The 15,630-nt window shown below is 39.2% G+C and overlaps 1 protein-coding gene across 1 annotated transcript in view; it reads right to left on the minus strand.

Annotated features, from left to right (window-relative positions):
- LRGUK (leucine rich repeats and guanylate kinase domain containing) overlaps positions 1–15,630 on the minus strand; it is a 101,593-nt gene that overhangs the window by 64,783 nt on the left and 21,180 nt on the right. Inside the window, exons 6-7 of the mRNA XM_081800908.1 lie at positions 8,986–9,110; positions 4,451–4,633 (exon numbers count right to left, since the gene is read on the minus strand). Coding sequence (XP_081657034.1) covers positions 4,451–4,633; positions 8,986–9,110 — 308 coding nt within the window. The remainder of the gene's footprint in view (positions 1–4,450; positions 4,634–8,985; positions 9,111–15,630) is intronic.

Raw genomic sequence — 15,630 nt, forward strand, 5'->3', positions numbered from 1 at the left:
GCTAGCCTGGCTACTTGTGACCGATGAAGACTTCTTACTACATGTGCATGTGTAGCTCTATTGTTTTTTTAATAAGAGATAATTAGTTCAAGGAAAGATAAAAACAGAAATGATATGACACATTTCTTGACATGGGCATTCACCTTAAAATTTTTTGTTTAAACTGCACCCTTATGTGTTATACTCTTTTCTGTGTGGGTTATGTGTCACAACTTTAAAAAATGAGGGGAAAAAAGGCTGCTTGACAGTTTCTTAATTTGACCAAGGAGAGAGCTTAGGTTGCAGAATGCCTGGATTTTCCACTAAAGACAAACAGTTTTACTTAAATTTCCTGTAGTTAGCATAATTATAATTTTATTTCAGATGTGGATACTAAACTTCTGCAAAAAAAACTAATAATCGCTTCTTCATTTCTGTTTCTCCCCAAGTCATTTCTGTGTGCATTGTGAAAGCTCTCCAAAGGTAGTCACCGATAATTCCTGAGTTATCCAAACACAAAATGCAGCTAAAATTAAACTACTCCCAGAGCTAAATCAGGGGAAGAACATATGCACCATGTTCAAGGGATGCCATTTTCGAAGACATAATGTAAAAGGTAAATTCTGAGTCACCGCATAGAACCTGGCATTAGTTCTATATGCTTATTAATAAGCATTAATCTGCTTATAGCGATGCTATGCTATCAGACACAGCTCTTTCAACACAATGACTAGATCCATTAGAGTGGCATTTCGATCCTCTGCAAGATAAAAGGATCATTTTTTTAAATATTGTGTGATTCAGGAAGGTGGAAAAGTCAACTCGGTTCACACTGCTTGGTCAGAGCCGTGGACTGATCTTCCTCTAGGACACAGCTCCTGTGCTCGGACCCGACACAAATGCAAGCAGGGGATGTTTTCCTGCGGTGAACATGTCTCACCACCAAGTCCTGGCCACGTGCACTGGCACGCACTGCCGGTGAGGGTGGAAACTAGCACGTTTTTCCTCAGGGGCAAGCTGATGTGTTATGTGTGCATAAGCTATGAACCAGCTACCCACCCTCAAGAGGTTTACACTGAAGAGATCATCAGACTGGCAAACATTAGACAAAGAATGTCTGGGCTAACATTTTTATTAAAAGTTTAAAAATTCCTAAATTCTGAAAAAAACCCATCATTATGTGATGAGTTTAATGAGCACACAGTACAGTCCCATAATAGGAACACTATGCACTTACTTTAGAAGATGGGGACATCTCTGGTAACTGACATGGAAAGATCTTGAAATGTTACAAACACATGAATAGTAGCATGATCACAGACTACAAAAAATTATAACTAAAATGTCAGCTGGGATCACCTGGTCTTTTGAGAGTCACATGAGAGGGATCCAGCTCCCTCACCCCCCATAGTCCTTCCAAAGGTAGGAAGAGGCTGTTAAGGGCAGAGCCAAGCAAGTATGGGCTAGCCCGGATTCAAGATCCCACGCCTGCTGAATTGGCCACATTCCACAGATACTGACTGTCCTGCATTGGCCCTCCCCCCCTCTCCTGAAGGCCTCAACCCACAGCAGACCCACCCGCATGTCTTCTTCTCAAATGCCGAACCCAAGGCTGTGTGCATCACAGATCATTCATTACAGTGGATGTAGGGGTACAGCGCCCCGAATGACTTAAGAGTAAAACACTGCCAGAAAGGTTCTATTCTTAAAGGAACATCAGCTAAGAATGTCACACCAGCACAGCTGATCCCCAGATTCCAGATGCCCCTCTTCGCAAACCTCCTCTGCCCCTGTGGGTTACTCCCAACCCCTAGCAGCCTGTCAACTTCGAATTCCCAGGGAGAGCAGTTTAGTTGACTCTCATTTTGCCATTTCCTCGTAGGCTATGCTCTCCAAGCCCCAGTATCCACACCTAAAGCGGCCTGTGAAGGCTTTTTCTTTGATTAATTGATTGATTGGCTGATTGATTTATGAAATAATGACACTAAAAGAAGGAAAAGCATTCTCTAAGTAACTCCCCAACCAATGTCTTGTTTCTAGAAGAAAGGACTGAGGTTATAACAGAGTTAACATTTGGGGGATAAGTTTTAAATGCTAGAAATGACATCCACTCTAACAAGGACTCTAGAGAGTGATAAGGGCCCCCAAATCACCAACTGATGGGAAACATTTGCAAAGGAACTTAAAAGAGATGTTGAGATGATCGTGTGAGGGTACAGCAATGTGTCAGCAGCTAAAACCAAGTAAATAATACTGATGAAAGTGCAAATGATAAAATATCAAATTAATCATATGAGGAGAAGCAGCTAAGTTATGTTTCTGTTAAATGACAAATTTTCCATCCCTGACATGGTATTCTCAGTAGTACTGGGGAAATCTCTGAGGAAATCTTTGGAAGGCACAAAGAACATTTCAAAGTACTGTTGGTTGCTCCCCAACCTGCCCAGTGGGGAGCCAGGGAATTATGTTACTGTTATGGACTCAATTGTTCCCGAAGGATTCCCTGCTTTGGGACACATGGCCACTTTTTCTTTAATGGAGTCTCTTGAACATGTGAAAATTATAAACTCCTTTACTCACTCAATGATACCCCTCTTTTTTTTTCTTAATCATTTTCAAATGTAACTTGAAATGTCTCTTGAAATGGAAGAGAACGATATATTTATTCATGAGGTCTTTCTAGAGCAGCACTATCCAGTATGGTAGTCACTAGCCACATGCGGCTACTTAACACCTGGAATAGGGCTAGGATGAACTGAAATGTGTGTAAGTATAAAATACACACCACATGTCCAAAACTTAGTATGGGCAAGAGGTTATAAAGTGCCTCATCAATGATTATTCTGTAGATTACATGTTGACATGATGATATTTTGGATATATTGGGCTAAATAAAATATATTATTACAATTACTTTTACTTGTTTTTACTTTTTTATTGTGGCTACTAGAAAACTTAAAATTGCATATATGGCTCACATTTATGGCTTGCATTATATTTCTAAAAGAAAGCACTCTTCTAGAGCATTACACTATATGGTCTTCTGAAGGATAATTACTGTATTATCCTTCAGTGTTGAGAACACGGAGTCTGGAGGCAAACCATTCTATATTTGCATCCTGACTCTGCTATTTGCTAGACGTAGAACTTTGGGCATGTTACACTTAACCTCTCTGTGCCCCAGTTTCTTCATCTATAAAATATGACAATAGTAGGGTTATAGTGAGGATCAAATGAGATGATAGATGTGAAGTGCTTAGAACAGTGCTTTGTGCACGGGTACTCAACAAATATCTCCAGATGATCTTATGACTGCAATTATTACTATTATTACCATTAACCATTATTCTTTTTCCTGAATTCTGAGATGCATTCAGTTGGGACTCAATGGATGCATTCCATACCTTTTCAACACTCCCTGGATATGTGTGAGAACCATTTTCACGGCAATTTCATGAAAAGACACTAAAACTGTATGAAACAGAGACTGTGCTGACATCATAAGATACGTGGCACAGGGAACAAAAGTTAAATGAACTTAGGAGCTGACAAAACAATTTAATATACAAATCAAGTAAAAATAAGGATGAAAAGTTTTGTCTGTGATTAAAAAATCTACTTTTCCCCAGACCTAAAGATGGCCTTTTCTTGATGTTTAGACGAACAGGTGATGCGAGTTCACTGGAGAAAGAGTCATCAGACATAACTGATAAGCACCATCACACCTGAACAGAGAAATGTCTCCACAGCATCACATCTCACCCCAGGTAAGACCAATGTCTCTTTCAGGGCCAGCCAAGTTTGCATTTTCAAGGAGAAATAAACAGTCAACTTCCTTATGAAGTCTTTCCAAAAACTATGATAAAGTACTCAGTAAGAATACAATTGTTTTATAGACGTTATTGCTTAAGTAGTCAGATATACCATGATTATGAGCACAAATGCTTCATTGAAAATAAAGTATAATTAAAAGTGGACACCAATTTATATAATTTATGAAACAAAGTGTGTATTAAACCAGATATAGAAAATTTGAGTCAGTCCAATCCCCAACTCCTACGGATTAGGAACATACACTATTGTTACCAGTAGAATATAGGAATTCACTCCCTGCGCCTCTTCTCCTTAAATGACAGGCACGGGCAGCACCAGCCTGAGGCTCTTCTCATGTCTCCCATTTCCCTGCTCTGACATTTCAGACACTCCCAAGGTCACCTTTCTACACAAAATTTTACACGAACACATCTACTTCAGAAAGTCATGTCCACTTGGTTGCAATTTAAACCCTTAAAACAATGTAATTAGGAATAATCAGATTTCCAAAAATTAAGAATCGTATTAATTACAAACAAACAAAACAGTCCTTCTGCAATGACTGCTCCTGGAGATTTTTTAGAATAATGTTTCTAAGCCGGCATTTCAAGTGACAGCCCTTGAAAAACCAATAATGGGACTTGGTATGTCCTCTTACGCAGACACTGAAACCAGGACAGGTGACGTGTGACGTTACCTTATTATCCTCCAGGTTGATCACTTCCAGGAAGTCATGGTTCTCTAAGCCCTGGAGGCTGCTGATCTGATTATGGGACAGATCCACACTCTGCAAGGCTTTTAGGTCCTCCAAACCCGTGATCTTCTCAATCTGGTTATTGCTCTACAATTGGTAAAATACAACCAATGTCTTAAAAGCTTCTAGTAGGAAAAAGTGTAAGGCCAAGTTTTCATTCTGGATTCTGCCCCAATCTCCTAAAATCAGCAAGCCATTCTTGTTGCCCTGCACCCTCCCATTTCCACCGATCACCTTGATAAACACATATACATACACCCCAGAAAGAATTCCCAGTTTTTCAGTTGGAAGATTCAGAATGTCATATTTTCACTAAAGTTCATGCAAGATGAATGTCTGAATCAGTAGGACAGACAGAAGCTAGGTAGTGTAAGCTTTTAACATTATTTACCTAAAGCTTAATAATAGCATACCTCCGTGTTTATCTTCAGAAACATTTAAAATTGCAATTCTTTCAGCGCCATCATGTTACACCACTAGAATAGTGTGAGTCCCCCATATGCTTGGTTTTCAGGAACATTCTAAATATAATCACTTCATATCACAAGGGCCATGGTAGTCTGATCCATGGCTTGAGTTATTCATGCTCTTGAGCAGGTCCCTCCTCTTGAATCTAGGCCGGACCTACGACTTGCCTTAAGAAAAGAATATGGCAGAAGTGTGCCAGTTCCAAGTCTAAGAATTAAGAAGGCCTGGCAGCTTCCCTTCATGTGTCCTGGAGCCCTGAGCCGCCATGTAAGGACTCTAGCTACTCTGTTGGGAGAGGATTTGTGGAGAGGTCGCATGGAGAAGAGGTCACACGGAGAGGGGTGCTGACACTAAAGAGAGAGAGGAAAAATACAGCCATTTCAGCATCCCCACTGAGCGCAGCCCCCAGCCAATCTGCCGGCTGAATGAGGCAAGAGCAGCAGCAGAACCACCCTGCTGAACCCAGCTCAGATTGCAGAGCTGCTAGCCAAAAAAATGGTTAGTGAGTAATACTTCTCCGTGCACCACACTTGGGGTGGCTTGTTATTCAACAATAGATAACTGAGTTCTTCAATAATTCACACATAAGCATCTTCTCAGACAATGAGCATAAAACAAAGATTCAGAGATCCTCTTTCCCAACCCCCATGGACCCATAACAACAAATTATAGTGGCAACAATAACCGGCATTTTCTCGTGCATTTTCCAACATACAATTCCTTGGGTTTCTTAGCCTTGAAGTGTAAGAACATGCCACAGTAAAATTACACTTTTAGTTTAAGCTGGGAATCATAAAGACAATTTTGAGGTTTCAATTAATGACATAAAATGCCCATCTTTAAGCTTTTAATACTTTTAATAAGCACTTAACTGAAAAATTAAATTATAGCATGCTCTTCCATCTGCAATATTTTTCCTGATATATGTTTCCTGGTACATTTTAATAGCAAGAGCTCATTTTCATCCTCTCTTTCATAAGATTTCACTTCAATAATGAGCAAGATTTGCAGTCATTAGTTTAATTCTGTGGCTCTTTAAAATACATTAATAGAATGTTGATAATCTACAAAGCTGGGTGATAATACATGGGGGCTCATTAAACTATTCCCTTTTTTAAAATACATGTTTGAACAATTCCATAATCAGAAGGGAAAAATACTCATAACCCCCATTTGCCTAAGTCAAATTTCCTACTATTCAGAGTTCAAAAAATTTCTAAAAAGTGTAATAGAAAAGTAAAAGAAAAAAACTGCACTAAAGTTAACATAATAGCCATACTAATTTAACTTATTGAAATAAGACCTCACTATCCTATTTAAAACATGCCCACATATAAAATTTATATACAATACATTTCTTCCCGAAGGACTTTGAAGTGCTAGAACTATGGAAGATAGACTGTAATAAATCTTTACAGCGTCTCTGATGGCTTTCAAAGTGGTAGATGCACAAGAGAAGAGTGAGACACAGAAACGTTTAATTAGCTAGCCTATGGTCATAAAGGAAAGCAGAGCGGCGAAACATTCAGAATCACAGAATTTCTGAGTTGAAAGTCATCTAGTCAAACCCTTTATCCGATGCTGAAAAATGGATACATTGCCCCTCAAAGTGGACATCCAGTTTCAGCAAGAATGGTTCTGCTTTTCTTTTTTGTAAAATCGTGATCAGCAGGGAAAAGGGGGCCTTTAGAGAGAAGCTATTTTCTTAAACAGATGAAGTGAGAAATGTTCTTCGTGTCCCCAATTTGGAAAGGCAGAAATAAATGGCTCTTACTAAGACAAAATGAATTTTAAAGTGTGGAATCATTGTCCTTACTTGCTCAAAGAAGTGGTTGACAGAATAGCCCATGAGTAAACCACATTACCCCCTTACATTTATTGTAAAAGCTGATGGTAGAGAATTAACTGGTTTGTATAGCGAATTATTCTCTTTTCTCTAAAAAAATGTAAAATGAATTATTTGCAGTAGTAAAGCAGTTGGTTTTCTAATTCCACAAACTAAAACATAAAAGCATTAATTATTGAAACAAATGTGTATCATTTTATCTTCTGTATTTCATTAACATTTGTGAAAGAAACCCTTACTATTCTCAAAAATTTTAAGGGGAAATGAATGATGGCATGGTCCGTATTTTCTGATTCATCTTGGGTGATGGGGGCAGGGACTGGGAATAATCCCCCTAATTTATTTGTAGAAAAAATAAGTCTTTTATGCTTTTTATAAAAGCTGCTTGAGATGGAACTGTCAACATGGATTACTTGTTTAGTTATTGAACCAAACTCTTGTTTAAAGCGTTATGTGTAGGGGCGCCTGGGTGGCTCAGTCATTAAGCGTCTGCCTTCGGCTCAGGTCCTGATCCCAGGGTCCTGGGATCGAGCCCCGCGTCAGGCTCCCTGCTCGGCGGGAAGCCTGCTTCTCCCTCTCCCACTCCCCCTGCTTGTGTTCCCCTCTCACTATGTATCTCTCTGTCAAATAAATAAAAATCTTTAAAAAAATAAAGTGCTATGTGTTAATCTTCTTAATCATGAGTTCAGTTCTCCTCCCTCTAAGCACACCCCCCTATCTCTTTCCACATACCATGCTCCACTTAAAGTTACTGGGAGCACCAATACAAAGAGATGCAAAGAAAAGGATAAGGTTCTAACAAGGTACCAACGGAGTAGTGCATATTGCCAGTACTCCTTTAAATTATCATAATTTTTTGAATGTGACTTTCTTTTATAATTTTTAAGTTTGTCCACCAACTTAACAAATTCATTTTCTTTTATGCTTTGCTAACATGCCCCGGTGGGCAGAAAACATGAAATCTTAAGGACGTTATTAGACGTCTCCTCGCCTACGGTCTGTCCTTGGTCCTGGAACCAGTACTTTGCCCTCACCTAACTTGCCGTAAGGAGGGGAGTCTCTTGAAAAACCACTTCAAGCTCTAAGCTCAGGGAGAGAAAAATTAACACTAGCCAACCTTCCACTATCCGTAGTTAAGACAGGAATAGTATATTATAAATGTCATAAATCTGCAGATAACCCCAAGATGTCATTTCAAATAGCAGTTCAACAGTATCCTGTGGGATAGTTCACATAAGAAATTAATAAGCTACCAGCCTTATGGCTTAAAATCCTCCCTGCCCGCCTTGTGACAGACATAATAAAAAATAGCAAAGCCATCCAAGAGTAAGACATAGGAGAGAGGAGGAAAGGAAGAAGAATCCTGAATAATCCACAAACTATATAAGCAACTTTTAAATTAGTGAGCTATACAGTTATTTCAAAAACACAGTATATATCTTTGGAACTCTTATAATTCTGCTGACTTTTTAATAAATTATCTGCATGTTTATTCATAGTCACAGCACACATCATAGAGCTTAAGAAAAGTTCTCTCTATGGGAAAAAATTTAAAAACTTCGTTTCTGATTGGAATTGTTCCTTTATTCTCAGCATCAATTCTGGTTTTCTAGAATGGGAAACTAGCATATATTAATATAAAAGGGCTGCCAAAGTTCAGGCCCAGAGAACATCTCATGGTTCATTTGAGAACAAAAAAGGGTAAACAGCAGTAAATATTATGCTTAAATGTTATTTCATCAGTGAGACATTATGAAATGTATTTTTAATAGTTGTTAAAAGTATTCCTTTCCTTCTCAGGGTTGCCTTCCTCTGTCCCTTTACAGCAGAGGCACACTTCGGGGCAGCAGGATAAATTAGACAGAGACTCTGGAAGAATCGGAGGAAGAGGGGCACCTGGGTGGCTCAGTTGTTAAGCGTCTGCCTTCGGCTCGGGCCATGATCCCAGGGTCCTGGGATCGAGCCCCGCGTCGGGCTCCCTGCTCCGCGGGGAGCCTGCTTCTCCCTCTCCCTCTGCCTGCCGCTCCCCCTGCTTGTGCTTTTGTTCTCTCTCTTTCTGTCAAATCAACAAATAAAATCTTAAAAAAAGAAAAAAAAAAAAAGAGTAACTTTTGGTTAGACTCACCAGACAAAGGATTTTGATTGGCAGCATGCCTAGGCCGTTAATTGACGTGATTTTGTTCTTGGCCAGACTCAGGTACGTTAAGCCACTACACAGCTCTAGCCCATGGATCTCCTCTATCTCGTTGCCTATGCACCATGACTAAGTTTAAGGAAAATGTTATGAGAAACATTTTGAAGAGGGGTGCCCAGGTGGCTCCGCGGGTTAAGCGTCTGACTCTTGATTTCCGCTCAGATCACGATCTCAGAATTACGATACTGAGCCCCACTTCAGGCTCCACACTCAGCACCGAGTCTGCTTATCCCTCTCCCTCTACCCCCTGCTTATGCACACACACACTCTCTCTAATAAATAAAATCTTTAAAAAAAAAATTTTTTTTTGAAGGAAAAAATAGTGTCAGATCATCATTAGAAAAATCAGACGCCATTAATAAAGCACTAATACATGCCCAATACAGGATGAACACTAAATCTTGAAATATATTTTTTTCATTATAGAACTTAATACTGGCACTGCTTCAATTTTTTTTAAAGACATAGCGCTTGAGTATGCTCAGTTGCACTTTGCATTCGTATGTGACTCATTTAATCAGTGAGGAAAAACATTTCGGTGTGCTTTGGAAGCTGCCTCCTTGGCAGTGTTTTTCCTTGGTCCCTTAAGGGTCTCCACAAGAAACTCACGTGCTTTCCCACAGGCAGGACTTCCCAATACAGGGTCACCTAAGCAGGCAACGTGCACCAAGCTTCATCACCCTCAGAACCAGGGGAACAGCCGGGGAGATGTCACCTGCGCAGATCGGTGGTAAAGAACCAATACCTGATACAGAGAGGAACGGCCTTTTCTGCCTATATTGGTTTCTCTTCTCCCTTTAAAATAAATGAGGCCTAAACTCCATCTTTATTTCCTCATGTTGAGTTTCTAGTCATTTTAAAATTTAAATTTCTTCTGTGCTCCATCCTTACAGTCACCTAAAATTGCAGTCCCAACATCACCAATTCTATTCTCCTCTCTCTGGTCTCGATTTCTTTGGCAAATTTTTGGGATTTAATATCATTTGCCCACCACAGCTCAGTTTTCCCTCCCAAGTATTGCGGAAGACATCACGGTTCTCTCAGCCACTTGTAATCTTCAGGGCATCCAATCAATCAGCAAGAGTTGGCATTTTTTGCTTTAAAACATCTCTTTAATTATTCCCTTCCTTCCCGTTCGCTCCACTGCCAACTTAATTCAGCTTAATTCAGCACTGATGGGTACCTCTAACATCCATTTCTTCCTGCCTCAAATCACCTGACACACTGTAGTCAGGTTAATTTTTTTCAAAATATTGATTGGATATCATGTTTCAATCAAAAAATTCTCACAGGACAAATTCCAAATTCCTCACTCTGGCATCTAAAGCCCCTGACTTTAAGCAAAGCCTATTTATCCTGTTTCATCTCCATTATAACCCAGTGAGAATTCCCTAATTCTGCCAGGTCAGTCTTCTTGGCAGTTCTGGAACGTACCAAGAACTTTCTTACTTAGCAGTGTGTCTTTTTTTCATGTTGCTTTCCTACCCTTCCTAAACCCTGCCTATTCCTCAGGACTCAATTTCAAATTCCATTTCTTTTCTTTCTTTAACATTTACATTAAATCAACTTAATTATTTCTTTTTGAAAAATAGCCTATTATTTCTGTTGCTCTTAATTACTTAAGTACGTACAAACGACAGGCTTGCAACAAACAGTAGATGAAGGATTACTATCTAGAATACATAAACAATGACAATAACTTAATAAAGACCGAACCACCCAATAGAAAATGAGAAAGAATATAGGGAGAAAATTCTCAAAAGAGCAAATCCAAGTAGCTAATAAACATATTTAGAGACTCTACTTCACCCTTAATCAGGAGAATGCAAATCAAGATGCCATTCTTCACCTATCAGTTTAGCAAGCATTTTAAAGGTTCTGCAGAACAGGTTGTTTCCTATGACTAGGGCTTCATTATGTTGGAGCCAATTTGGAAGCAACGTGGCAGGGTCTGCTGTAATTGTAAATTTGTCACAGCAACCTAAATTCTTGATATTTACTCTGGACAAACCATTTCTTCCCTGGAGCCTTTTCTGGTCAACTTCCAACCCCCCGCCTATCTCCTTCCATTAATCATAGAATCAAAGAATTTTTAAAAGGGGATGGAAGGGATCATTAAGGATCACAAAAACAGGTATTTTGCCTCATAATTCTTTGTAGTTCTCCTAACTCCACTAGTTACTCATTATGTGACTTAACTTCTCTCTGTTCAGATTTTTCACTGGTGAAGTGGGAATAACAAACAACAGTTTCTCATGAAAACTGAAAGTCTGATCATGGAAAAAATCTTCGGAATGAGGTTCACAAACCATAAAGTTCCTCACAATTATAAGGCAGTTATCATTACCACATTACAAGCATGTGAGGTCAAGGAATCACAACCTCTACCCGTTGGCCAACAGCACAAAATGGAAGATTGAAGGCCAGCATCTATTCCAAAAAGATGTAGGCCAGAGAAAGAGGTAAATTAGGAAACTAGAAGGAATGAGGAGAAAACATTGCCAAATGAACCAGACATTCCTCATTTTTCTTCATTGGTTCCAGACGTGATCCTTGGGCTGAAAGTTTCACTGGTCATCAAATATGCATTTTCAAATGTACTTTCATAAAGCTTCCTGCCAGAAGAGCTCTACAAAGAAACATTTAGGCTCACAAACGCCACACTCTTTCTGCTTCCATTTCCTCTGGGCTGTTTAAATAATCATTCTCGAATGAGAACGAAGACCAGATCTTTGTAGATACGGATTGTAACAAGGGATGTGAAATGTGGGAAACAGAGATTAAATTCTCACACAGCTATAGATGAAATGAAATGTCCTTGGAGTGGCAATCTTAGGCAAGGAAAACTTCAAATGGCCGTCTGTCTCAAGTTAGCAGAGGATGCAATAATCTTTAAGTCCTATGTTGGGGCATTAGTGTCCTGATAAGTCTGCTCCAACCAAAATGAAGATACTCTACAGGGAAGAGTAAAACAAATGCTTGTGGGCCCTGAGTCAGGAAGCCTTCCCATGGGAAGGGGGCAAGGATCAGAAAATGAGGAAATAGGAATCCTGAAACTATCAAGAGCTAGTGGGAAGTGAAAAGGCAAGCTTGTTTATTGTGTATGCAGTAATTTTCCAAGACATCCAAGGCTAACCCCAGTTCTCTCAGTACATCTGGCTCACTCTCCTGCTTTGACTAATATGGCAAGTCAGGTTTCATGAAATCAGCCTCGCAAGAGGCCAAAGGAAGAGGAATACAGATGGCTCACTGCAATGGTAATCCTGGCTTCTGCAGCTACCTCTGCAGTCACTCACAGCACTGGGGGCAAAGGCTTGAGGAACTGACTGCACATCTCTGCTGAGATATAAGTTCATTTCAGAAAAATTGTCTATTTCCCAGCTCTTCACTACCCCTTAAATTTTGAGGGATCTCAATCATTATAAATTAATCAGGTTCTTGAGTGAAGAGTACTTTTTACAGTGGCCCAACACCTCCCTCCCACGCCCCCTGCCACAGCTTGCCTCCATACTCCCAAGGTCACATCATCTGTGACCATGAGTAGAGATAATGGTCAATATGCAGGACTGGTCCATACAGAGCTCTGAGTTCACAGCTCGCTTTCGGGAATACCTTTATCTCCCTCATCTCTCATTTTCTTATTTTAACAACCTGCATGAAATGTTACTTGTCCTTCCTCTGAACGTTATCCTTTTGCATTCTTTCATATAGGTCGTGGGACTTTCCAATAAGAAGAAATATAATCTGATAAGTCACTAATTGAATAGCTTACTGGGTTAACCCTCTTAGGTATGTTTTAATTTTCAAAAGGCTGCCATCAGAAGGAGGAGACTCAAAGAACTCAAAATCATCATACTGCATTCCAGCTTTAAAGTTTTACATTTCTGTGAATAAATCTTTTACGGTGGAATTTTAGATCCTCAGAAACTGAATGAAGGAACCCAAAGGCACATAAACCTAACTTTACAGTGAGGGAAAAGCCCCACAACGTATTTTTACATTTTGGTGATGCTGTCAGCAGTTTGCAGACCTTGACATGAATTATTCACTAGTTCGGTATTTGCTCTTATTCATTTGTCTACAATCATAAAATATGGTTCAGGTGTATAGAAAACAGTACTGAGAAATAAGTAGGAAATCCATCACAATTCTCTTAGTAGAGAGAACCGCAATGATAGCTTTAATCAAAACCAATCCTGAAAGATCTTTATCACCTTACCAGTGAAAAATGTTCTTCACTATGGGAGTGAATCTCTAAGAAATGAAACACACATACACTTTAAATGGCTAGGTGATAAAAGTAGTAATTACTCAATGAATTGCAGCATGGGGAAAACAATGGAACTTAGAGGACTAATCTCAGTTCAACCACTGACCAAATGATCCTGGACAAGTTACGGAGCCTCCCTGGGTCCTAAGCTCCTCTTCCATAAAAGAACAGTTAGTAGTAGATAATCTCTAAAGTCCAGTCTGGATTTTAAAATTCTGTGAATCACTTTTTAAAAACTCCATGATTCTATAATCATAAAACAAATTCCAGTGAACAATCAATCTGTCAATATTTACAGGTAAAGAATACACAGAATTCCTTCTTAAGAAATACATTGACTTATCCTTGACAAAGTTTATCAGCTTGTGATTTAGGATGATTATCAATTAATCAGTTATCCACAAATGGAACGACAAAATAGCCTAAGATAAACCAAAAACTTGATTTCTTATAGTTAGCCAGTCCATTTTGAGGCACTAATCTACAATCACAATGTCAGCATCACCAGGTTGATTAACTGATTTGTGTTTATTTTAAAGGAGTGCTTTTTAGTGTTGATAATTACAATTTTATTTAATTATATTTTAAACAAAAGTGCACTTGTTTCCCTCAAATAGAAAAGACATATACGTCCACTAAGGAAAACTTGAACAAATATAAAAAGCACAAAAAAGATAACCACCAAACCCCTAAAAAGGACACACGGAATGGCATCAGATTAGGAAAGCATCCCCAGCAAGGTACAACAGAGAAGACTGACTAGCTTGAAGCTGGGGATCTTCAAGTGCACTCCTCAGACCAGCAATATCGGCATCACCCGGGAGCTTGTTTAAAATGCAAATTCTCAGGTACCACCCCAGACCTACTCCACCAGAAGTTCTGAGGGTGGAGATCAGCAAGAGCTGTTTTAACCAACCCTCCAGGGGATTCTGATACAAGCTCAAGTTTGAAGCTTGGTAAATAACTATTTTCCAAGAAATCAGTAATTTTCAGATTTAAAACCTTTTTAATGGACAGATACACCATTTGCCCATACACGGCCTACGTATATTTATTTAAAAAAAAAAAAATCTAATGAACGCTCTTGAAATGGCCCCTGCCTCCAGCCCAAGAACGTGAGCAGTAACCAACATCTACCTCTGCACGCCCCTCCAGGTGCATCCAACGCCCCCCTCTCGGAGATGACCAGTATGCTGAATTGTCCACTTCCTCTTCCCTTTCCCCTTTGGTTTGATACTAAAATTATATTTAGTTTTATTAAGATGCATCCCTACTGCTGCATGGAGATATATTTCATTCATTTTCACTACTGTATGATATGCTATTATAACGTAGTTTATGCTTTCTCTTATCAATGAGCATATGGGCTATTTCAATTTTTTGCTATGACAAGCAGTGTTGCTATGAGCATTCTTTTTTTTTTTTTTTTTAAAGATTTTATTTATTTATTTGAGAGAGAGAGAATGAGAGACAGAGAGCACGAGAGGGAAGAGGGCAGAGGGAGAAGCAGACCCCCTGCTGAGCAGGAAGCCCGATGCGGGACTCGATCCCGGGACTCCAGGATCATGACCTGAGCCGAAGGCAGTCGCTTAACCAACTGAGCCACCCAGGCGCCCGCTATGAGCATTCTTATACAAGCCTCCAGATACACGTATGCTAAGCTTCCCATATGTAGGAATGAAGTGCTAGGCCACAGGAAATTTGGATGTTCAACTTTATAAAAGAACATAAAATGGCTCTCCAAAGTGGTTGAACTAATTTGACACCCAAAGGAAGAAAAAAAGACATCCTCTTGACCTACATGTTCTCCAACACTTGATATTTTTAGATTTCTTAAATTTTGTCAATTGAATGGATGTAATATAGATCTTGTGTGGTCTAGGGTTGCATTTCTCCGAACACAAATGAGGTTGACATCTAGTCTTATGTTCATTAGCCTTATCTGACTCATTTTCTGTAAAACTCTTTTTATACATCTTCTCCCATTTTCCTGTCTGGGAACATGGAATATATTTCTCTTTAGTTAGGTCTTTAATGCTCTTCGATAAAGTTATACATAATGGGAGGAATATATATGGGAGGAATATAATGATATTCCTCCCACAGGCCTTATTCATTGTTACTAAGATTCGTTTTTATTGCTCTTGTAAATGGGGTCTCTGTTTTAGTTGTGTTTTCTAATTGCTTGTTTGTGATGTAGAAAAATGCAATGGATTTCTGTTTATAGAAGTCATATCCAACTACTTTGTTGAACTCTCAAAACTATCATTTCTAGTAGTTTATTGCGAGTTATTTTTGATATTCTC

This window comes from Leptonychotes weddellii, chromosome 12 (genome assembly GCF_054177405.1).
Source record: "Leptonychotes weddellii isolate Sample4059 chromosome 12, ASM5417740v2, whole genome shotgun sequence".
In the NCBI taxonomy this organism is placed as follows: Eukaryota; Metazoa; Chordata; class Mammalia; order Carnivora; family Phocidae; genus Leptonychotes; species Leptonychotes weddellii.